This window comes from Perca fluviatilis, chromosome 3, assembly GCF_010015445.1.
Source record: "Perca fluviatilis chromosome 3, GENO_Pfluv_1.0, whole genome shotgun sequence".
NCBI classification, from domain to species: Eukaryota; Metazoa; Chordata; class Actinopteri; order Perciformes; family Percidae; genus Perca; species Perca fluviatilis.
This window is the reverse complement of record NC_053114.1, coordinates 15348543-15374072: the sequence shown is the minus strand read 5'-3', so window position 1 is coordinate 15374072 and position 25530 is coordinate 15348543. Positions and strand designations below refer to the sequence as shown.

Genomic DNA, 25530 nt, shown 5'->3' with positions numbered 1-25530 from the left:
TTTATTGACAGAGATTTTTATTCATTGAAAAAGCAAAAGATTATATTCTGAGGAATGATGGTACAATGGTCTTTATCAAGCTCTACCCTCAACCCCCATCCAAATGGTGTTGACAATTGTGGTCCTTTCCTGCCAAAAAAGTGCCCATGGTCCTTTCCAGCAGTCACATGATATTACTCAGCAATACCAAAACTAATTAAGACATTAAACGTTTTTTACCCTTTTCTGGTCAAATTTCTAGTAAATATTAAGACTATTTCACGTCAACTCCACACCAACATTAGCATCAATCACCATGTATGTTTGGTCAGAAGACAGACGAGAGTTAATCCCAGCCTAAACAGAGGAAAGGTGTCCATTCAGGAGAAGGGTCCCTGGAGTTTGGTCAGATTAGGAGAGGGAAGGCCTAGTGCTCTGGACCTTCTTTCAGGTAGTTTGAAAAAGGAAGGCAGCCCGATAACTCCTTATATACTTCCTGTCGATGCCGCCGGAGATGCCAAATCTGTTAACTACTGGCCGTTTTTAACATTGAGAATTTTCTCCTGTGAAAAAGAAAAAACAGGCAGAGTCAAAAACACAGCTTGTCAAAACATGTGGCATACATTTAATAATCTCTATACTGGTAGCAAGAGAAAAAAAAAAAAAAAAAAAAAAAGTCATTAGTACAAAAACACACACAAAAAAAAAAAAAAAAAAAAAAAAAAACCACTTACTTTGATCATGGTCTCCAGCTTGATGGCATCAGCAGCGAACTTGCGGATGCCGTCAGACAGTTTCTCCACGGCCATGCGGTCCTCATTGTGCTGCCAGCGGAAATCCTTCTCATCTAGGTGGATCTTCTCCAGATCACAGGCCTTGGCTGCAAAAAAAAATAAATAAAAAAATAAAAAATAAATAAATAAATAAATAAAAAAGCAGGCCCGTTTATAGATTTCCAGTCAGATTTTGTCTTTAGGAAACTCAGTCAACCACTGCTCTTGTAATGTTCAGAAAATACTTTTGTTAAAGCTGTAGTCCGTAGTTTCGGTCTCCCCCATGAGGAATTTCTAAGCAATGACAACAAAACTGTCGGCACATTCACATGATACAAACTTTCTGGGATTGCGCACCGCAGACGTAAATGAGGGATTGATTGGCTCAGTTTTTCAAAAGTAAAAAAAAAGAAAAAAAAAAAAAAAAAGAAAAAAAAGAAGTGTGATATCTATCTATCTATCTATCCCAGTCAAACTAGTCCTTGCACTGCAAATATTTTTCATCTGACGCAGTGCATTCTGGTAGTTGTAGGTTTTCTACCTTTTATGTAAAATATCAGTTTTTCCATGTAGCACCAACTAATTTCAAACTGCATAGACAGCAGAGTTTAATTAAAAGGCCCTCTTTCCAGTAGCAGTAAAATACTTCTTTAATATCATATTATTTTAGAGGGGATATAAAAACCTCTAAACAACGGCCTTCATAATATGTGCTTCTTTGTTGGTTAAAAAAAAACCTAATGAGCTTATTCTTTCCTTACGTAACAACAGTTACTATAGTATGTGTAAATATACTGCAGCAGGGCTGGTAATGTTAAACATCTACACCAAAAGTTTAATGGGTTGCCTCTTTAGGTCTATATGGATATAGTCAATGTCAACTGATGTTCCAAACCAACTCGTCTCTGTGTACCCCCCGAATGAAAACTGATGACAACTGGGAACATCAGGGCTCTTCAGAACAGCCCTTCAAAAACTACGCTATGTACTAGGGGTGGTACGGTTCACAAAACCCACGGTTCGGTTCGTATCACGGTTTTAGGGTCACGGTTTTCGGTTCAGTACGGTTCTTGTTATTTTTTCTTTTAATCTTTAACACTCCAGAATATACTTCAGCATATGATATATAGCTAAAATTAGCATATTGAATACATGTTGCACAAAACATGCACACAGTGGCAGTTCTATATATAGTTTTATTTCATCATAGGTACCATGAAATCCAAAATGTTCCCACACACCAGACTATAAACGACGCTGGCGCATCCTACAGCTCCGGTCAGCCTCTCTCCCACTTGACATTTCTGCAGGTGACGTGACGTGACCTGCAGCGGCACCCCACTCCACTTGAGGAGCGGTCGGCTCGGTGTCTCTCAAAATCTGACGAAAATCTTTTAAACTGACTTCTGTCGATCTGAAATGAAGACAGATTCAGCAACTGCATGGCCTATTTCTCGCTTAAAATGTTTTCAGAAACACGTTTCGGTGAACTATTTTAGTACAATATGAGATTGTATTCTGAACGAGCCGCCATGACAGTCTGTTTTGAAATTAGGGACCAACCAGACCCATGTGACGCGATCGTCCAATCAGCTGCCATGGGTTGCGTTTGTCACGCCCATCCCGCTCGTCATTTCCAGTTAGTGTTTTAACATAGGTGTATAAAGTGGGCACTACGGCAGTAAGAGGTTAGTGCACATTAACAGTGTACTGACGAACCGTGCGGTACACACACGCTCCGAACAGAGACTAGCGAACCGAGCGGTTCGGGTGTTTTTTCATGAACCGTACCACCCCTACTATGTACAATATGTATTGTAGACCGTAGAAGGAGACATTTAAAAAAAATACAATTTCGCTTGAAACTAGCTTGTTTCAAGTGAGAGACACATTCGATTAGCATGAAAACGTGTCCCAGACCCCCAGAAAAGAGTTGACTCTGTACACGTTATTAACCCCTAGGTTCATTTTGCGCCGGAATTGTCCTTTAATAACAGTGACACCTGTTGTGCGACATTGTTTGCTTTAACACAAGCTGCAGAACAGATAGCACACAGAATAAATAGTTTTACAATCTCATGAAAATATGTATTGTAATACAACTAGATGTCAAAACCAGACTGCAATCATCTGGGTTTATTCTGTAATAATAATAATAATAATAATAATAATAATAATAATAATAATAACAACAACTTTCCTTTTTATACTTCTAATAAGAGACCTTCCAATACCATTTTTCCTGTTAAACCGATAAATAAATCCGGAAATAATTAAAAAAAAAAAAAAAAAAAACGTGCAGCCAATTTAGTAAAATAAGACATTTAAAATTTGAAATAGTGCAGTAACAATATAAAAAAATTGACCTAAAATTAGCAACATCCATCGAAACTGAAAAGAGAAACATATTAAAATCATAAAAATGACCATGATACGTCATCAGATATTGAGGAAACTTGCTAAGTAGAAAGACCATCTTCTCGTACAACAACGCTAAAGCCAGTATTTCCTCCATTGACTCGCTGATACCAACATTTTAGGCAGTATTGAAGGCTTTTTCTATGCTGTAAAAGAAACAGACAGCATTTTGCAGGAAGGCAGCCTTTGGATCAGAGAACAGTACCTTTCTCTACATTGAGCATCTCTGTGACGGTGCTGTGGTCCTGGCTTAGCTCCGCTAGCAGCCCAGGGGAGATGGTGAGCAGATCACAGCCTGCCAGGGCTTTCACTTCCCCCGTGTTTCTGAAGGAGGCGCCCATCACCACCGTGCTGTAGCCAAACTTCTTGTAGTAGTTGTAAATCTTGGTCACACTCAGCACACCTGGGGAAAGTGGAGACAAATTTGAAGCCTAAATGCATGAAATGCCAAGCATGCCAGCATCTTTGGGGCCAGACTTGACTAGTAGTTCCATTTAAGCTAAACCCAGCCTAATCAAAGTTCAAACAGAAGGATGTTTAAAATCGTTAACTGCACTTGATCAGGACCGTATATTCCCGCCAATCCTCTTTTGGTATTGGAAGCACTGGGTTGCAAGAGTACACATGAAATGTGTGCATCAATAAAAAAAATAAAAAAATAAAAATAAAGCTGCATCTCAGGCACAGCGGTTTGAAAATGTGATGACCTTTGTGAGGTTTTATAACAGGACCAAAAGTCAGTCATCGCTTGCCACACATGCTCATGCGACAGTCACAGCTCAAGGGTCTCTCAGACTCACGAGAACTACGCTATACATGGGTATGGGTTGCATCCAAATGAATTTGAACAAACTAGTTAGTTTGAACTTGTCGTTTTAAGAAACAGCCGTAGTTCGTACTGAAAAAGTAACTAAATCAAAAGATCCCCACTCTGAAGACAGTGGAGATGGTTGTGGACTTTAGGAAGGACAAGTAACTTGCTTGTAATACCTTGTCTTACGCTGCTACTTTCTAATTTCCACATACTTATTTTCCAATTTAATGAACATTTCATAAGGATGGCCCTTGTTACCTGGGTCTTCGTGGGGCTCGTAGCTTGTGCGGCCTGTATTCTCCTTGTGCCAGTCGAGGATGCGTCCAACGAAGGGTGATATAAGTGTTACCTTTCCTTCTGCACAGGCCACAGCCTGAGCAAAAGAGAACAGCAGGGTCATGTTGCAGTGAACGCCGTGCTTCTCCTCGAGTTCCCTGTACAAAAAAAAAAATACATATGTCTAGATATAAACCTGCATTCTTCCCCTGCTTCCCATTTCAACCAGAACCTCCTCAAAAAAGGTGGGAAATGAGACAATACTCTAATCTCAGGGTGCAGTCTTTTTTGGTTGAGAGAAACGCAAGTCTTATTATTTTGCACGGGTTAAAATATGTTGAGTCCGGTTAACAGAGATACAGGTCGCAGTCTAGGTAGATTTGGTGGTTTTGGTATCCGTACGAAAGACCCAGGTATTACAGTGACATTGATGTGTCGACAGGTAAATGCACGTTTCACTCAGAAATCCATGAGTTTGTTCACATTATAGGTTATATAACATATTGTCACAATTCCTTCCCTTCACGTCGCTCAAATACTCTTCGGTGATGTGCCTGAATTATTTGACTGTCTTTGTAGACTTGACGGCTCATCAGCTCTTCAGTCAGGCGTCACATTCCTCCTCCCCCATGTTTATACCCAACAGCAGACGGCAGCTGTAGTATGTGTTTACCACTCGGGAGAGTGGGTCTGGCGGGTCGTGGTGGAGTTTATACAGTGACAACACGTGTATGCAGTTTGCAATTTGTCCACTATTGTCTTTTTTTTTTTTTTCCCCTCAAAGAAATGTTGAATCGAGGGGATAAGCAAAATGGCGACAAAATTCTGACAAATTAAAATACTGCCTTTACTCCCTGCCTACTAACTGAAATTAGCGTAATACGGTAGAAAACTACAACATGATTTGATTAGGGTTGCAAAATTATTTTCACAGTTGATTCATTTATTGAAAGTTGTTTGGATTCCTTTTTAGTTTATTCATGTCTAAGCAATGGTGTATTATGTTAAGTATCGTTTAGTTTTTTTTTGTTTTTTTTTATCCATATAGTATGGAAAGTAAAGAGATGGCAAAAGGGAGGGAGAGAAAGATGCAACTGAGACAGACCTGATTAATGGTAGGCGAGCAGCTCAAACATTATATGCTCACCTGCCAGCCTGGATTCCTTCCCATGTGGATGACAGCTTGATGAGCACACGCTCCTTGTCAATGCCTGCTTCTTTGTAGAGAGCGATGAACCTCAGGGCCTTGGCGACCATTTCATCTTTATCGAAAGATAGCCTGTAGGATGAAGAGAAAGAACAAAGCCATTACGAATTTAAACATTTAGCTGCATTACATCTTGAGACACAAATATTTTGTTCCATTTAAGAATAATGCATTATTGGGTGGCGGTGGCTGAGCCAGAAGAGCAGGTTGTCCGGTAATCGCAGGGGTGTGGTTTGATTCTTTTGGTCAAACAGCAAGAGCCGTGGCATGCACAGGACAGGGGGGGGAAATGCCATGGATGTATAAGAGAAAGGCAGTGGGAGGGAGAGGGACGGTTCAAAAAGGAGCACTGACGGGATGGGTGCCGAGTTCAAAATATCAACGATATATTTCTCAATAATCGCAGACGCCACCTTTAAGTTAGAGGCATGGACCGTAATGTTGTGTGAGCTTTGAAGTAAATTGTGTGACGGTATAACATGGACAGAAAAATATTGTAGAAGGATTACCTGTTTAAGTGTTTTACATTAAGAGTGATGACATAACCAACAACACGGTCTCTGAATATCAGAATGTCTGCACATGGGTTAAGCTTCTCTCAGTATACGGGTTATTTTGAAAAGACGGTGAACATTTCGTAACAAGTTTCCGGTCATAGTTGGCACCTTGACATTAGAGATGTTCCAGTATCGGCTCCGATACTGCCTAAAAACTCTGGTATCGGGAAGTACTGGAGTTTATACACCGATCCGATTCCATGTAATAAAGCCCTAAAGAAAATCTACGTTAAAAGTAGTTTATTTATGTTCTTTTTCCCGTTATAACTGACTGTCAAACTGGATAATAAAAGAAAGTTCTGTGACATTCATCGTTTGTGTTTGTTCATGTTTCACAAAGATTTGAACCTGTGCCAGACTGACAAAGATAGAAATAATATCACATCCATACAGGGATAGTAGTATACAGCTGTTAAAACGTAATAAAATATGACACACTGGTATCGGATCGGTACTCGGTATCGGCAGATATGCAAGTTCAGGTATCGGAATCGGGAAGCAAAAAAATTGTATCGGGCCATCTCTACTTGATATGTTGTTTGCACCTACCTGGCATCCACCTCAGTAGAGACTCTGCCTGGGACCTTCTTGAGGATCTCTAGCCCGAAAGTCACAAACAGCTTGTCCATTGTGTTGGCGACCTGCTCCTCTTCAGTTCTGGACAGAGAACGTAATTATTATGAAGCCGGGTAACTTAATGTCAGAGTTACACTGAAACAGGGATTTTTAATTTAATTTAATTTTTTTTTTTTATTGTTCATTTATCAGGGACAATACCTATAACATTATCACAACCAGATGTGAAAGATGCAAGGTGTTTAGGACAAGTAGCCTCCAGCCAATGGTTGTGTAGTTGTTATTAATATATGCAACTAGTAATGTGCAAAGTCGCAAACCACTAACACCGAATGCTAAATGTTTTTATATGTTTAACCACATTTATATAAAAAAAAAAAAAAAAAAAGGGCATCATACTAATGCATTACAGTTAACTGCCTGCTGTAAATTAAGGAACTTAGTCAACACCTTGCACAAAAGGAAACATGTACTGTGCAACATCTGCAAACACCACAAAATAATCTTCCCTTTCTCTAGCAAATGACTTCTACTTCAGGGCTGTTTATATTTAGGTCCCTGGGGTAATTTAACTAGGTAAACAACTAAGGAATGGTTGCATTTATAATAAAAAACAAACAAAAACAAAAAGGGTTTGAGTTTAGCTCTCATTTGTGAGCAACATCTCACCCGCCTTTGGCGATGCCGTATTTAATGGCCTGATCCAACAGGTGCTGGTAGGCAGGCATCTTGGCAGCAGCCAGGATAAGAGAAGGGTTAGTGGTGGCATCTTGTGGCTTGTACTCGTCAATGGCTGCAGGACGGGAAGACAGGAGGAAAGTTGTTAACACACCTTGTTAACCTGGTTTATCACAGTCTTATAAATATCAAATATCTTATACATGGGATCATTTATGTATTAGACATCCCCAAGCCAAGGAGCGAATCGTGGGAGATTTACTAATGCTTCATAACGGATTTTGATGTATATTCTTCTCATTTCTGGAGTTTTTCTGATCCAGTAAACGACTGACCATCTACATCTCTTATTATCTGCAGGTGTAGGCAATGTTAAGGTTAATGATCTGTCAAAATTAAAACATTTAGACAATTCATGATACAGAAACAGTTTTAGCAACTTTATTACTTTGAATGCATCTCCCTCTTAAGCTTAATATAGCACTGCAAATATATATTTTTTTACTAAATTGAAAAATAAGGAAGTAAATGACTGCTCTATAATACATTTAATAAGAAAGAAAAAACATAAAAAGGGGAAGGGTAAAGGACAAAGATGGCATTCAACATTTGGGATTTATTACAACTCAAACGTTGGATACCAACATTCATCTGATTCCCATTGACAATAGTGGACAAATGTAATAAATAAAAAATAAATAAAGACGTAAATCACTGAAAAAATGCTCAACTGTTGCACGTTTGGCTGCAATAAAAGACAGCGAAGCAGCAAAAGATTTCACAAGTTCCCGTGAACCAAAAAGGCAAAAAGTATGGGAGCTGTTCATTATTTTGTGAGGTAAATGTCAATTTACCTCACAATTTCTATCGACTTATAACAAATTACATAGGACAAATATAGTAATACAATCGTTAATGTGTACCATGCGGTCAAAAAAGTTCTAACACTGCTTTAGAAAAGAATGAGGTTTGAAGTTAGCCATGCCTTATGCTAGTTAGCTTTTTCGCTAGAACTCAATGAACCTAAATGCTTGTGATCTTGCCCTAGTCATGATGACTTTAATTTAAGCTAGTCTGACTTAAATTGTCATCTGTAACTCTGATGTAATATACAGTGACCACGCAGGCATGCCATTTATGTGGATTTAGACCAAATATTATTAATACATAACTTTGGCTCAGTTACTACCAAGTTATTATTGCTAGCGTGATAACGTTATGGTCCTGTCCTACCGCGATTTAAACCTGACCAAAACACACTTTTTACCCGTATGCTGTAGGCGACGTGGTCACTCACTACAATGGGCATTTTTTTTAAAGAGGCCCATTTACGATACAGAAGGTAAATATACACTGGAATATTTCCGTAAGGGCCTTTTACATATTGACAAATATTGGAAATAACCTGTATATGCCCGTTTATGGTGAAAATAAGCAATTTATTTCAAGATAGCATATTCGCCCCATAGGGTTACACTGTTGAGTCATCTGACGATGGTATCCAATATGGCGCTCATGATTTGAGTTGGCCAAACTCTCTCTAATATACGGCTCTGTAAAAACCTATTCAGACAGAGTCAGAAGAAGCAGATAGATATATCAAAATGTCACAAGGTCCGTATTACCGGTAAAATATAATTCCATAACATGCAGAACTCTACAAACATCCTGTGACAGTTTACAGGACTGAACTGCAGATTGTAATCTGATATGCATGAGCGGCCTTTTCATGAAGCACAGTGGTTTTAGGTCAGCATTCGATTGTTGCTGCAGAGTCCAGTTGGTGTTGCTGCCAGCTCTTCAGCCTAAGAACAAAGCCTACCCCTGTTCTGGAGCCAATTACCCCCCCCCCTAAAAAAAAAAAAAAAAAAGTGGATCCTTCTGGCGCTCAGTGGGTTTGGACTGGATACTCGTGACCAACAGTTGAAGAAGACTCTACACAGTTCAAGTGCTGATTCCAGCAGTATTCCAAAAACATAGGGTCCGTCTGCCTCCCAACTACCTGGAGCATTGTTTGTTTTTTTTTGTTTTTTTTTTAACTCCTTTAATAGCCATCCCAAATATATTTCCACTGACCATACACGTAATCAACTGGGCAAATATATAGCCTGAAGTTATAATAGAAAGCTTTCTGCATTTTTAAAATGTGTAGTAGAGAATGCTTTCACTTTTTTTGTAATTTATAAGTTGAACATGAATGTGCACAAACTACATTTACATGCACATTAGCAGATTACGGTACAGGTGCATCTTCAATCTTGTTTTGCAGTCGCAGGATTTGGTAGTTTGTTGGAGCATCAGGTAAATGTCCAGAGGGATGTGTAAAAGCATGTGGGGAAACATGCCATTAGCCACAAAATAAGGCAAACTTCTTTTCACATTGATGAATGGGTTTTAAATTTGAATGCTAAAAGCTTTCTACACAAATCCTCCTCCGAGCATGGTGGTGCATTGAAATACTAGAAATGCAATCACCAAATAAAATCAAGCTTTATATTTCCAATAACCATTATTGACTAAAAAAAAAAGAAAGAAAAAAAAGTAGGCTACTTAATACCAGTCAGATTACTGCCTTAAATAGATATTATAGTGCACATAAGCCTTTCATCTGCCAAAAGCAGTAGGGAACTATTCTTTATCTCATGAGAAATATTCTCGAAATCAAAAGGTCTTCTTTAAAATCAATAACCGTGTAGGCTAATTAGTTACCCAAGCAGCCTTGTGCCCGCTCAGTCCCATTTATTAACTTTCAAGCTATTCTACAGAATCTCTCCCCCCCCCTCCACTAACTTACATAAGTGAAGAAAGAGTGTGGTGTTACACCATGTTTGACCAAGTTCTTGCATTTCTTATGTGAAAGAGACGTGATGCTGCTTGACTTTGACAGGTCTACACTTACACCCAGTGAAACCTGAGAAATCGTATAACATTCATGCAATACTTAGAAAAAAGAAAGAAGCCAATGGCTGTGTAAATCTTGAGTAACCACTCTTCTGACCACAACTTGTTTTTTTTTTTAATGACTGTGCTGACAGAGGTATTCACAAATTTTGAGAGAGGATTTGATTAAATTGCTCAAATCGGCAGACACTGTCGATGTGGAGGACATTGTTATGTGAAAAAGTATTTGCCACTTGCTGGCAAATTGTAATTACCCTGCTCAGTTTGCAGTGTTGTATTGGAGTTGATGTGCTGCAACCAACTGGCGAAACCTTTGCGAAATAAAAAGGCTGCAAGACAGATGGCTAGCTGGCCATCTTGCTGTTGGACTAGTAAGTAATGTTAGCTGGCTTGCTATGCCAAATCGCAAAAAACAGGAATATTATGCAATGCTGCTTCAGTTTTGTCTGAAAAACAATCTAAAACCTTAAGATATCAAACTTAAATATAAAAATCAGAGAACAAAATATTCAAATAATATACTTGCTTTTGAGAAGCTAAAATCAAAGAAGGGTATTTTTGCTTAACTTAAAAAAAAACAAAAAACAATGACCACTTATCAAAACTGTTGCTAATTTGTTGGTCCACCAATTTATTAAATCACATAATTACAGCACTACTGGACTGCACTAAATTCATGCATGCCTTAACAGACTCCTCCTTCATTAGAAAAAGGTAACAGTAAAGCAACAGTAGAGTAAGTGTGCAATTTAACAAAAGACATACTAACATTAAAGAGTATATGCAAACAGCCACCGCTCCTGGTGTGGAACACTATCAGCTTTCCTGAATCAGGCCTGGCTGTCACACAAACCAGTTTTGTCATGTCATCCTGAGTCTGCAACGTCTGGATGAGGAACTATCGGGTTTTCGTCACAATGCTATTGCATTACCGCACAAATTTCCTCATTCTGAGCCATTGAGAAACATGCCCTTTACCTCTGTGACATGAAAGGGACAAACCAGGAAGAACACTTTCAACACCCTCTTGCCTGTTAACTCAGGGTGCACAGCAGTTAGTTTCGACACCACATCATCTATATTTTCACCACGTAGCTACAAGTTGTATCTAGTTTCAAGTCAAGTCAATTCTGAGGTTGTTTAAAGGATAATGTAAACAAAATATGTGCATTTTTAATTGAATAAACAAAAGACGTCACGTAAATTAGTAACGTTACCGTAGTTTGCTAGTGCGGGTAACGTTAATAACAAGTAACGTTAACGTTAATCGGATTATCAGATTGTCAACTTCAGTAGTTATCAAGTAAACTATCGTAAAAACCTGCTAGGAATTTGTTAGCCTGACAGTAAGATAGCTAACATAAGCCTATCGGTCTAAATTAAATCAGACTATGCTAACATTTGAGGCTCATACTTTGACACGGCGGTCACTCACTTTAAAGCTGCATCCTTCTTGGCTAGTTAGTTAGCATGCTAACCAGCTAACATTAGCATTAGTTTAAAAGCAGGGGCTTTTTTTACCGTTAAAATCCCCGGTGTCTGCCACCACCACAGTGTGTTTCCTCAGCTGGTTCAGCGCTGACTCCATTTTTCGCCGTTTGTCTGGTGACACAGTAGACATGATGAGAGACTGGGACCCTTTTATACACAGAAAACACGTGAGAGCAGGCGGAATGTCAGAGAGACGGGAGCGCGCAACGCAAGAAAGGAGTCAGCGGGAGCGCGCTCTGGACAGAGAAGACTTCCAGGAGCTCGTGCAGAATTGAGTAGTAATTTTGCTCTATCTCGGCTTTAGGAAAAAAAAGAGGACGGCGAGAAATTTTGGGGACTACTTTTGCGTTACCCTGCAATAAGTTTTGCGTTAACGTTATCTCGCAATATATTGTTTATACTACTTTTCTTCTTCTTCCCAGCGCAATACATCCATGAGCGCAACACCCCTGTGTGTCTCAGCCATGGGCGTAAATTTCATCTAACAGTTGGGGGGGGGGACAATAAACATGACATTTTTCAAAAGCAATTTTGTACTTGTACAGGATATGTGTAGTTGTGGAACTCCAGTAAGAAGGCTGGAAAGTGATTTTATTCACTTTAAACATCGGATGAAGTGATTCTTTTCTCTAATACATATTATGCTAAACTGAGAACTGAACCCCCTAGCAAGAAAGCTAGCTAACTAACTAACTAGCATTTTCTGTAACCAGTAAAAGCACGCTGGGTGGAATTAGCAAGCAAGCTAACGTTAACTAACTAGCTAGCTATCCAACAAGCTACCAAACAAGCTAGGTAACGTTATAACCAGTAACATAGAGGATTCATGGAAAAATCTTTTGTCGTGACTAATTTATTTAGGACACAGTAAAAAATAATCACTTAACCCGATTTTTAAAGTGAATAAAATAGCCTTGTCTACTAGCTACTGAAGTTGCACAACTAACCAGTTACTGAAGTGATTCAAACTTTGTTCTCTCTCCCACCCGGCCAGTGCTGTCTCTCTTAACAATGCAGCTCCCACCGAATGTTTTGCCCTGTTTATATTGTTTTACACAATTATTTTATTTATAGATTATTTCATTATTTACAATACACAGCAAGTTTTTTAATGATTTGTACTTCCAAATGCGTCTCTGTCCCCAGCACATTTCAAACCAAACTGAGCCCATGATTCCACTCATTTTTTAAACAATGCAATTATCCGTTTCAGCCACCAGGGGGGCCCCACAGCAAGTCATGGGTCAGACCCATCTGGTAGCAGGGGCCGAGACTAAGAGCTACATGGAAAATTATGCACCAAACAAGCCACTTTGAAATTTTGCGTTTTCATGAATACAAAAGTTGGGTGAGCCCCCCCTCTGGACTGAAAAATGTTGGATGACCCTCCCCTCAGTAAAGAATAAAAAGACATGACCCTCCCCTATTTTCCTCCGGTGATCCATTCCATAAATACCGAAAGGTCCCTTATAGTGCCCAAAGTAAAAGTATTAATTATGCAAAATTACCTATTTCAATATAATAGGCTATATATATAACATTGCATTATAATTAGTGATGCATGCGTAAACATTTACATTTACACCCGCTCTGTAAGCCAGGGCAAGAATGGCGGCGCATACGTGATTCAATGCAGCCTGGACTCGGAGTGCTGTGTGTCTCCTCTCTGCTCTGACGGCAGGCTGGGACTGCTGCGTGAGGCTACTGAGAGACTGACCGCCTGTGAGGGCTTTGGACGGGGGTGAGGGGCTCATGGCAGCACCCGCTGCTTGTTGAGCACAGTAATTGCAGAGTGATACGTTCTTTCACGAGTCTCCAAACACCACAAAAGTCTCCAATAACACCAGAAAAAGTCGCTAGTCGCTTTTGACAACAAAAGTCAAGTTTGGATGGGATTTCCTCGAACATTTTGCATTGAAGCATGATGTATTTCTGAGCTAAGGTCTTAGTACGGTATGTCTGCCAACTAGTGGAGGGGAGTATGAATGACATATAACACTCTATTCAGAGAAAACAGCTGTTTGATTCAGTACCGCGTCCTGTCGCAATTTTGCGACTTTGGCGCTTAAAGGGTTAATGGTAAAGGTGGGGTTACAAGAAAGGGGAGGTAACCTTTCCCCTTATGACGTCATAAAGGGAAGATTGCAGATTGGCCCATCTGAGCTTTCATTTTCTCAAAGTCAGAGCAGGATACCCAGGGCTCGGTTTACACCTATCGCCATTTCTAGCCACTGGGGGACCATAGGCAGGCTCATATTAATGTAAAAAAACTCATAAAGTGAAATTTTCATGCCATGGGACCTTTAATATATTTATGTAGGCTACTGCCAGATGGCTTAATCCATATTGATATATCATAATTTATTAGTAGTATATTTTGTTTTAATAATAATCTGCAAAGTAGCTAGTAGCTAAAGTTAAGAAAAAATGTAGTGGAGTGGAAGTATAAACATAAAATGGAAATACTCTAGTAAAGTACCTTAAAATTGTGCCTAAGTATAATACTAGTACTAATACTAATATGTACTTACATTCCACCACTGCATATCTCATAGTCTCTCAAGTCACGACTACAGTAAGAGTTAACCAGTGGTGGAAGATGTCTAGAGATCTTTTACTTGAGCAAACATAGTAACAACATGGTATAAAAGTACTGCATAACAAGTAAAAGTCCTGCATTTGTCCTGCATTCAAACTGTTACAGAAGTAAAAGTAAGGCCTTTATTGTTGAGTCACCTCTCTGACAAGTATTGGTACAATGTTTATTGGAAAATAATGTGAGTTCTCTTGAACCTGCTATGCGATAACATTTAAATTACTTGATGAAACACAGAATAGTACATGAAAAGTGTTATATATATTTAATTACACAAAGAGTACAGAGTCTGCTCAGCATTTTAACCGCACGCCATTACATTATGTGATTTTGATTACTGTTCTGAGGAACCTGTTCCTGATATATCTTCTTGCACTCCAGTAACAGCTACTTGAACATGACTCTTATTTGCAATCATCAACAATTTAATTTAAGAAACCATTAGCTGTAATTGCCTTGCTCACCTTTCAGTGTATGTGCCTGTATTAAAAAAACAATAATTCACACCTCAGGCTTTTGCAGCATAATGAATGGTACTGTCACTTACTCTATTACCAACCTTGTAGGTCTGCTTTATTGACATATACATATTTAACAATTTCTCAAAGTTGTCATTAGTAATTAAATAAAGGCCTTGATTATTGCATGGGTAATTTCAAAGAGCATCGTATTTTTTCATGAAAACCTTTCTTCGACAAATAATTTCCACCCTGAAGCTAAAATTCCAAATTTCCAAATAAAAACAAAAGCCTACATCAGTGCAAAAAGGGTACATTGTGATCTCTTCTCTGTTTCTCTGTTTCTCTGTTTGCAGTTTTCAGTTCTTTTTTCCAGTATGTCAGGATTGTAATGTTAAGGTTGTAGAGGTCTAGGCCTGCGTTTATTCTTGGTTTTGTGGTCTATGATATTGTTTGATGTACACACAGTAGGAGGACTTAAGGTCAAATTAATTCAATTCCTGTGAAAAAGCTGCAATTCAGGATCATCGCACTTCAGCGGTGGAAAGTAACTGCATTTACTCAAGTACTGTACTTAAATACAATTACAATACTTGTACTTTACTTGAGTATTTTCATTTTATGCTATTTTCAATCTTTCCGTTTCACTACATTTCAAAGAGAAATATTGTACTTTTAACTACATTTATATTTTGATTTATTATAGGCTATACGTATTTTTATGATTCTGAAATGGGCCATTCTGCATAATTAGTACTATGACTTTTGGTACTTTAAGTATATTTTGATGCCAATACACGTACTTTTGTACTTTTGCTTAAGTAAGTATTTGTTAAGTGTATCTAGTATTGCCTTGTAATTTTGTCGTCTGCAGTATGTATGTATGAGTATAATGAAAGTCTAGTGAAAACGGGAGTCTGACTCCTTGTATGTATCAACATACTAAGTTAATTCTTAATATCCCCTGATCACGCAATCCTTAAAATAAAAAAACAAAATCCATTAATTTGATCCCACTAGTATTTATAATGAAAAGCTCAGCATAGGTTTTAGATTGTACTGTAAAACGGTGACAAAATCAAAAGTCTGAACCAATATCTAAAACCAATATACCATTTATTTGAGATTTTTGGCACTATAAAACCCAGAATCACCCAGCCATGTCCTACAGCTGTGTGTTACTGTGCAAAAGAGGAAACTATCACACATTTACTCACCTGTATCTTTGTTTAAACAATAAAAACAAGTCAAATATTTTAGCCACACTACAGGCATGGCTTAAGGGATGTCTGTCAGTTGGTGTGTCGGTTCACAACTTTGGTTCAGACTGATTAACAACAAGGCTGCTGGATGGATTGCTATGAAAACTGGGTGCACTGCAGATGTTCATGGCCCCTAGAGAATGCAACCTACTGACTTTGGTGATCCTCTGACCTTTCCTCTGGTGCCACTAGCAGGCCAAAGCTTATTCAGAGTTGAAGGGCCTGTATTGCATAGAGCAGTGGTCCCAGGGTCCTTGATGGGGGGTTCCAGGGGGTCCCCAACAAAAAGAGGATTCATTTATTTTCACTATGAATCCACCTATGTGGAAATGTTTGGGTACCACTGGCATAGAGTACTCAGCCACTCTACAGTCCCATAGACCAACTGAGGGGATAATAACTCACTTTTAAAGGTCCCATGACATGGTGCTCTTTCGATGCTTTTATATAGACCTTAGTGGTCCCTTAATACTCTATCTGAAGTCTCTTTCCCGAAATTCAGCCACTAGAGCCAGTCCCACAATGAGCTTTCCATAGGACGTGCCATTTCTGTGTCTGTAGCTATTGAGGAGGGGGGGGGGGCTTGACCAACTGCCACTTTGCTCGTTTGAAAGCCATGATGTCTCTCTCTCATGGGTGGGCCAAATTCTCTGGGTGGGCAAAGCAGAGAAAGGGGAGGTAACCTTGCTCCTTGCTTTCATTTTCTCAAAGGTAGAGCAGGATACCCAGGGCTCGGTTTACACCTATCACCATTTCTAGCTACTGGGGGACCATAGGCAGGCTGAGGCAAACGCATATTAATGTTAAAAAACCTCATAAAGTGAAATTTTCATGCCATTGGACCTTTAATGTATCATAATGATTTCTTTGTGACACCTTAAAAGTGAATGTTAACTTCCGTTTTTCTGTTGGACTTTTGGGGCTCTGTTATTGACATTAAACCCTTTGACAATGTGACAAGAAATCCAAAGTTAATAACAGAAACTTCACGCAGAGGCTCTGGTTTAGGGCCCCCTGGGCCTAGACCAGTTCAGTAATCCAGCCATGGTTCCAACCATTGCATACAGCCTCACAGAGCTGCAACCATGGCTGCATATCTTAGTTGTGTTCTTCTTCCTACAAGAAACAAAAACAAGAACTTTGTTCTTTGCAGTGAAACATGGCTGTGTGACCTTTGGGCTGAATCCTCAAGTATAACAAACATTATGTAAACGTTAAGAAAACAAGTAATTGACAGTACCATAGACTCAGTCTACGGACAGTACACACACAAATATGTAAAAACATTGACAAATGTCCAATACTTTTTTTTTCACAAACCAGCGCCAAGAGGAGATGGCTGTCTTCCATTCCAAACTCAGGAATAAGAGGCTATTTTTAATAATGTTAATCTGTAAGTTTATTTTTAACCAAAAGCGTAGCCCTACTAGGGACAAGTGTCGTGAATTAGCTTCAGCTAAAAACACTATATGATACATACATCAGATGACTGTTTAAGCTTATTTGTTTTTTTTATCTGTCCCTATCTAAATAAACTTTAATAATAATAATAATAATAATATGGTCAAACACAATAATGCTTAAAAATAATAATAATGCTTATTATTCACATTAAAGTTGAATCTAACTGACAAAGGCAGAGTGAAAAACCTCTGGTGAACTGTGAAAATAAGCTGACTTAATGATGAAAATATTACTTTTGATTAGTTTAACGAAAAATAAGTTGCTTATTAACCAGCAAACGGTCTGTGGATGGCCAGATCCAGATGGCCTGTGTATATTCATCAGTTTTTAAAACGCCCACTGAACCAGAGCAAATTAGCCTGTAAATTACTTTTGTAAATTGTCAGTAAGCCTGCCAACAACTCTGCGAAGGATAACATTATATTCAGTGCCATGCCTTTACTCACCACTAGATGTCGGCCTTTTGCTGTATTTCAGCTGGCCAGTGACAGTCACATGTGCATCCATGTTGAGAGAGGAAGAGAGAGAGAGAGAGAGGGAGAGAGAGAGAGAGGGAGAGAGAGAGAGAGAGGGAGAGAGAGAGAGAGAGAAACAGCGAGGGAGTCTGTGGAGAGGAACAACTTGGGAAGGAACTTTTGTCATACACTGAGGAAAGAAGAGGGACAGCCGGGAGAGAGAGAGAGTAGAGAGTGAGATAAGTGAGTGGTAAGTCATTTTCACATTTCTCTTACTATTCAAATGAGATGTATCGTCTCACTCTTATTCCTGGCTTCTCCTCTTTCATACTTCCTATCTTTAACTCTGTATTTCTAGCTCCAACACAGATGTCAGTGACCTTGTTTTAGGGATTTAACTTTGATAAATAGGGAGCTGGGTTTGTCCAATTAGAAGGGATAAACCAAATCCTGGTTCCATTTATCTTCCGTGAATTGGTTAATGAATGTTGTTTACTAGGATTGCATTAATCATACTTGAGCTCATTCAGTATGATTTGCTCATAAAAGTTACACTCTTTTACACTGGCCAGTATGTTTTCTAAGTTGTTGTCTATACAATCAGTTGCACAATGATTGTGGAAATGTGGTGATGTGTGAGAATCACGCTCTCTGATTGGATGAGAAATGTTTCCCTGGACCTCCATGAAAGACAGAAATAAACTTGTGGAGAAGAACAACATTTCAGAATACCAACCATTCCTCAAGCTATTCCCTCCCATCAGTTTTTTTTTTCTTCTGGAGGGGTTACAGGAACTTAAGGCCTCACTGACTTCTCATAGCCATGGCTGGCTGGCATAGGAATTCACTGCCATACAATGTGCCCTTATGTTAGGTAAGCATAGGTCTTAAATTGTTTCCGATGAAGCTGCTCCGTATTACATGTGGCACATTAATCTCAACTTTAATCAAGACAGACAGGCTGTATTAAAGGGGTGATCGATCTTAAAAACAGTTCACTCAGAAGATGTTTTTCGTATTCCTTATATATAGCCCATGTTGTTTTGTGCTGTATTTTTCGTATTGTTGCATCAGTGGGATTTGAAAGCAGCTGTCCAAATACATCAACGCTAGCTCCGCATACAGAGTTTTTCTAGCTGAGAAAAAGTCAAAGTGGTGCCTCTTATTCAAAGGTCTTGTAGCCACATTGTATTCTGGTCTATTATGGTTTCTGTCAGTGCACATGAAATGGCATCATCTTTCTCTTCTGTACATCTCTTCTGCATGTACGACTGTTAAGAATCAGCACAAACTGTAGAGTCTATAAAAAAAAAAATCTTTCTCTTTGATTCTGAAACACATAAATATTAAAAGTTAACACCCTTCCTTAAAGAGTTGCTGGGTAGTGCCAGGCATATTCCAGACACCACACATCCCTCTCTTTTTTTTTTTTTCAGCGATTTAAACAGGAATAAATAACTCAGTTGCCAATTTATTAGGTACACATATAGTGTAGCTAAACTAATGCAGTTGCAATAAGTCCTTCATGAAGGTTGTAATGTTCAGTGTTTGTTAAAACTCTTCTGAATAGGCGTTGATTCAACTTTATGGTCATTTGGAGGTTATAGTTTGTGGTGCTGTTATACAGAGAGGTGTTTCTATTATCTAGTGTGCCCTCATTGATATAAATGTGATGAACAAAATATTAGAAACACCTGTCAGTATAACACAATACAAATCAAGAGCAGCACAAACTCATAACCTTCATGAGGGTAGGATTTATTGCAGGCATGTTGTATTAGACAGTGTTAGTTTAGTGTGTGTCAAGTAAAACATGAAACATTTGCTGCTTACAGCCACATAAATATGAAGACACATTACATTGCGTCTCATAATTAGTTAAATAGATTTGTAATTTTGGCCATTAGTCAAACAAGAATACATTTCAAAGCATAATTTGGGGTACAGTGACTCGTAATTAGCACAAATCTGACTTTTTTTAATTTCACATTAAAGTTATCTGCTGATACTAATTACCAGTCTAATACCATTGCTCTTTTTTTTCAACTTAAAAAATCTACCTCACTGCGTGGAACTCATTAACAAATAAGACAAGATCAAGCATCAGGGATTGCTGTGGCACTTAAAATGAAGTTGAATGAATGTGACTTAAAGCTGAATCAGAGAATTTTATCATGACATTGATGAAAAAACTATATAAAATATTAATTGGCATTGTAAGTTAAGGATCCAGAGGATTGGAGCGTCCCTACGTGTATTGGCCATTTCTCATTACTTTTCACACTCACACAATTATTAATTAATATCAACCTAAAGTTGAATCAAAGATGCAAGTGTTGGCTGCAGCTTGTGAAATGTGGTAAACAAACGTAAATTACATTACTGAATAAATCCTGAGCACCAACGATAGATGAATCAAACATTATAAAACTATTGAAGGGCACATTTTACCCTTAGAAATAAACTCAGCTCATGTTCTGTCTAAATAACCTAACTAAATACTGCTGGTGAAATGGCACTTTCCTGCTCACGGTGACAGTCAGACTGCCTTGACAAATTCCAGGATGAGCAGACAGAGACAGTAAAGAGAAGAAGGCAGCTTCCTTTTCCCATGTCCTCCCACATGTCACCAGCTCTTGTATGGCTGAACCGATGACTCTGGCAGCTGCCCACTGTTAACACATTTAGCCTGCAATCACTGGCCAAGACCAAAGCCGCTGCTGATACACAGTTTTCAATCTGTGTTTAGTGCATATGGCATCTAGCTATTTTGATGGAAGCAGTGAAAATGTTTGGGAGACGAGGTGTCGAGGGTTTGCTTTAAATGTTACATTAGAACTAGAGCTCTGTGGCTGACTTGTGGGCTTGTATAGGTGTGGCAACTCTCTGGATAATTGCCCTTAACACTGGCTCTACTGAAGGAGGATAAAACAAGGCTGCATTGTACTGGCGCCTGCAGGTGTGTGTGTGTGTGTGGCGCGTGTGTGTGTGTTTCTGTGTGTGTGTGTATGTGTGTGTGTGCGTGCTCTGCTCTGCTCTGCTCTAAATTCACTCACCCAATTTTTCCTCAGTGTGTTCCGTACATTTTTCTTTGCCAGATTTCAGCCGATCCCCTCTCCCTTTGTTCACTCAGTATATTTTATGCCTGCAGTTTTCAGCCTCATGTTCTCGTAGCCCACTTTTCCTCAGTCCTGCCAGAAGAAGAATGAGAATATAGTTAACATATGCAAGGTATTTTTTTTATTTTTTTCTGATTCTGATCTTTACTCCTGCTCTGGTAGAAGGAATAACATTTGCACATGGATGAAAAATATATAGAAGGGAAATCAGGACCGAGGTGATCCAGGTTTTAGGTGTTGTACAGTGCACAGTGAGAGGTAGTGCCAAAACAAAATGTGAAGCAAAGAAAAGAATAGTTATCCTACGATAAACCTTAGAGGAATGCAACACTGCAGACCATCAATTAAAGGTACACTCTAACCAGAACATGTGAGATACTAAAAGGTATGGTAAGGCCAAAGGGACTACAGATGAAAAATAGCCTTTTGGCTAATTCTGGCTTTTTTAACCCATGGGAAATCATGTGTTTTATTAATTTGCGCTGTCCCCTTTTATAAATAAACTAAACACAAACTCAAACTCGATACATAAATTAATTATTCGGCAGAATATTCTGTGAGATTAAACTTTAATGGGTCTGCTGGGTCATACTAGGGGACAGAAAACATGTATACAACAGTAAAAACACAACATTAGATCAGTTTTCATCAGGACAACACATTTATTTTCTGTTTACAAGTATTCAAGGTAAGAGAGCAAATATGTCCAAATTATATTTTGGATATTTAAAATGCATTTGGATTGAATACTGCCACCCAGAGCTGTAGTCATGAGTCCTACTGATCAAAAGGCATTATTTGAAATGATCTAAATGTGACAAAAAATGCCCGCATGAGTGCAAAGGAAGCAGGCTCCCCCAAAGACAAAGTATATTATACAATGTTCATTTTCTGTTATCAATACAATACAGCCTCCCTTCTACTCAAAAATATGTTTTGCCTATTGTTCCTTGACTGTGACATTTGAGCTTCAGTGTACAGAATGATTTATGTGCAGAGTTTGGCAGTTGAAGGCTGCATTCACGTCCCTTTGCTGAAGGAGGACATTTTCTCTGTGCTCACCTAAATCTCAGTTTACAGTAACATGTGTATGTACAACCAGGATTTGTGACATCACAGCTAGTTTGAAAGCCAGTCATGGTCCAATATGAAACTTACTGTACACAAGTGTGATATGTGCGAGCAGCACATGGCCCTGCGTCATAACCAACACTGAGGTGCCTTTGAGCAAGGCTCTTAACCCCTAACCGCTCCAGTGGAGCTGCTCAGTGGCCAGCAGATCAGACTATGGTTGTACCGGGCAGCTTCCAGGTGTGAATGGGTGTAACTGTGCGAATGTGATCAGGGCGTTCCTGCAAAAGAGAGGCTTCCTCTCAGTGAAACTCCCCTGAATAAAGGTAAAAAATATAAATCAACAAAAAAAAAGTGTGATGTGATTTGTGCACTGGAGGCTTGAAACACTGAGTGGGCTTTAAAATGAAGTAGGAGACTTGCTTGCTGTGTCCAGCAGTTAAACTTTTGAAATAAACAATGTTAGTTTTTTTTATAGATTCTGTATTTTTTTTTAATAAGGGAGAAAGAGTAAATGTAATTTCAAGAATGTTAGTTAGTTAAACTTTTTGTAGAAAAACCATATCAGACACAAATTAGTATTGGAAAGCAGAGTATTTTTACATGATGATGTAGACAGTAATGAATATCCTCACTGATTCCACACCCGATTTCTTTACCAAAATTAAAAGACGCACGCAAAACCACATCCACATCCCCCAAAATATGGCCCTTAGTGTCCTGAATGCTCCGACTCTGCTGTTAACCAACAACAATTGTATGATCTTTAAGCAGTATACAGTTTGATATTCTGGGAAATACACTGATTCGCTTTCTTGCTGCAAATAAAGGCCGTTTTATGGTTCTGCGGAGGCTCCACGCAGAGCTTTCGCCGTAGCCTACGTAAGTGGCCTGATGTTTATACTTGTGCGCTGGTGTGTGCGTCGAGCCGGCATGTGTGTGTGTGGGGGGAGTGTGTGGTTGAGGGAGAAGTGAGAGAGTGACGGCGATTAGCTTCGGAGCGAGTACCGACTCTAGAGTCATAGTGAGAGAAACAAAGCGTCTCCCCTGTGCTTTCTGACCAAGGCGAGACATCTGTAGCAGGAAAAGTGAACCCTCTCCTTGATTTCATGTTGTTTATGGAGAAGGAGAACCAGGAAATGGGGAAATGGAACGCTACCAAGCCACGGCCGAGCGACGGGCGTTGCTGTGACGTGTAGTTGCATTTTTCGGAAGGTGCACGTCAGGCTACGGTGTAGGGTCCGGCATAGACGCAGAGGGGTCTGTGGGGGTACGCTGTCTATTCTACGCACAACCATAAAAAGGCCTTAAGAGTAAGAGTACCAATTTAATTTCGGTCCGTTAATGAAGCTTATCTATCTAAATACTGGAACCGCGTAGAAACAGATTCTGTCCAATGGTAACAATCCACCAGCACCACTGATTATATTATAGTTCTATCTTGTTTGTTTAATCCTTAAAAAATCCTTAAAACTGAAGTGTAAGAAAAGACAATATGGGGTTAACGGTGTTTAAAGGGGACAATTCTTTGATAATGAAGTGCTACTTCAACTTAAATAGCTAGATTTAATTCTTATTTATTCTCAATATACAGTAATAAACATAGTTATCCTTGCCTATATATTGCCTATACATTTTTAAATCTATACTTTAACATAACGTAACGTAAACATATTATATATATGTGAAATGTACCATACGGGTATGTAATTTTCCATACGGGTCATGTAGGGAACAGATTTGTTAAAGGCTGCCCTCAACCATTAGCCTGACAAGCCAGACCCACATCAAGATGTTGGGTCTGGGAACTCACCATTGGCAGGGCTCAATCCGAGGGGCGGGAAAAACGGTTGTCTTTCAAATTCCCTCTGCACTCATAGCCAACCAGAGCAACGCTAGTTGATAGATTCAAGTTTTACCGAATCCGGTCGGCAAAACTCCGAACACATCTTCCTTTTTTTAAGAATGATTTCAGTGCTTAACTACTCCCAAGTCTTCCAGAGTCGCGGCCAAAGCCGATTCCAAAGACAGCAGCAGCAGCCATCTTCTTTGTTTTCAAGTAGCAGGGAATTAACGTCCTTATGTTAAGCCCGCCCACCGACTCTATACACGATGTGATTGGCCTGATCAGAATTTGTTTTTTCCAGCTCGCAAGCCAACAATTACATTTGCTGCCGATAGGGTGCGTCTAGATTTCTAGGCTACTCAACAATGACTACGTTTACAAGCTGTCAATTTTCGGGTTATGGTCGGGTTAAGGTCACTATTCAGGTTTCTGAAACATTCGGAATAACCCGTTTACATGCGTGAGCAGAGAGAGTTACTCCTACATGGAATTTGTAATCAATTGGCAATATCCCGACGTAAACGGCGACGCACGGTTAGCGTCTGGACGTAGCCTACGGACAACCTTAAGACGCAATAACTTTTCGGTCACCTTCTTATAAATCTCACTATTTCGGTACTTTCTGCCGTCAACAAAAGACATTATATTCATGGTTTTCACCACACTAATAAAGAAATTGGTTTCCTCCTCGCTCCAAAAGTGTGGTGCTGTGCTGCGTCTCGCCATGTTTACCTCTACTTCTTGTTTACTTCCGGTATACTGCGCGGTTTTCTGCATTGACGTATATATAACTATATTATTATAGTATAAAATTATTATTATAACTATGTTTTCTGGCGCATACAAGAAGTCCCTCTACTCAAAAGACCAAGATTCCTTGCGAATAGAACATGCGCAGAACACAAATCAATGTTCCTTTTGATGGGAATATGCCGATACGCGTTTACATGACCAAAATTTCGGGTTAGAAAAGGGGTAACCCAGGTAGCATATTCGGGTTTTTAAAAACCGGAATATGAGCATATTCAGGTTTTTGCCGGTGTTTACATGGCCGTGCGCGACCGGGTTATTGCTAATATTCCGGTTTTGAACGGGTTATTGGCTGCATGTAAACGTAGTCAATGACAGAAATAAAGGCTGAGTGTGTTTGACAGCCAAGTCACAGTGACAATAATTGGCACTTGACTGCAAAGACTTGATGTCTCACACACACACACACACACACACACACACACACACACACACACACACACACACATACACATGGTGGTTGTTTTATTTTTTCCGCTTGTCCTCTCAGGATGGGAGGCACCAGCATGGCTTCTTACATTTTGAAGGGTTTATTTTGTGCCTTCTGTTCTTCTTTGTTGAGAGCTCTGCTGTAATGCTAGTGCAGAGTGAAAACCACAAGCCATAACCACCACTCTTTCACTGCTGCTGGCTCGCAGTCTCACGCCCAGTTTAACACAGAAAAAAATACAACACAGGTTTTTTTTTCTCCTCCTCACTACATCTCTTTATGTTTCTTCCCCTCCGGTCCACTATAATTTACTCTTGCTGGCTGACATAACCAAGCTTTATATTCTATT

The 25530-nt window shown here is 39.3% G+C and overlaps 2 protein-coding genes across 5 annotated transcripts in view; one reads left to right on the top strand and one right to left on the bottom strand.

Moving 5' to 3' along the window:
• Positions 1–11874, bottom strand: taldo1 (transaldolase 1). 2 transcript variants are annotated; one of them, XM_039795411.1, is made up of 9 exons: positions 11701–11874; positions 7270–7393; positions 6574–6681; positions 5408–5539; positions 4243–4418; positions 3376–3573; positions 714–859; positions 495–542; positions 1–398 (listed from the first exon to the last, which is right to left on the bottom strand). In XM_039795411.1, the coding sequence occupies exons 1-8, from the start codon at positions 11798–11800 to the stop codon at positions 510–512; spliced, it is 1017 nt and encodes a 338-aa protein (XP_039651345.1). In that variant the 5' UTR covers positions 11801–11874; the 3' UTR covers positions 1–398; positions 495–509. The 2 variants fall into 2 exon arrangements, with proteins under 2 accessions (XP_039651345.1, XP_039651344.1); XM_039795410.1 differs by having other exon boundaries at positions 1–542; positions 11701–11873.
• A 6139-nt stretch (positions 11875–18013) lies between these two features.
• tspan4a (tetraspanin 4a) overlaps positions 18014–25530 on the top strand; it is a 174340-nt gene continuing 166823 nt past the window's right edge. The window contains exon 1 of one of the 3 annotated variants that reach the window (XM_039795901.1): positions 18014–18148. Coding sequence is in view for 1 of the 3 variants with exons in the window: in XM_039795898.1 (XP_039651832.1) it covers positions 18773–18779 (7 nt within the window). In the remaining 2 variants the exon portion in view is untranslated. Of the gene's footprint in view, positions 18156–18757; positions 18780–25530 lie in introns of those variants that run through there. The other 2 variants (XM_039795900.1, XM_039795898.1) reach the window with 2 other exon arrangements.

Coding starts and splice junctions, on each gene's coding strand:
- taldo1 (XM_039795411.1), bottom strand. CDS start 11,800: ATGTCTACTGTGTCACCAGACAAACGGCGAAAAATGGAGTCAGCGCTG. Junction 5,540..6,573: donor TCTACTGAGGTGGATGCCAG/GTAGGTGCAAAC, acceptor TTCATCCTACAG/GCTATCTTTCGATAAAGATG. Junction 3,574..4,242: donor CGAGCCCCACGAAGACCCAG/GTAACAAGGGCC, acceptor CACTTTCCCCAG/GTGTGCTGAGTGTGACCAAG.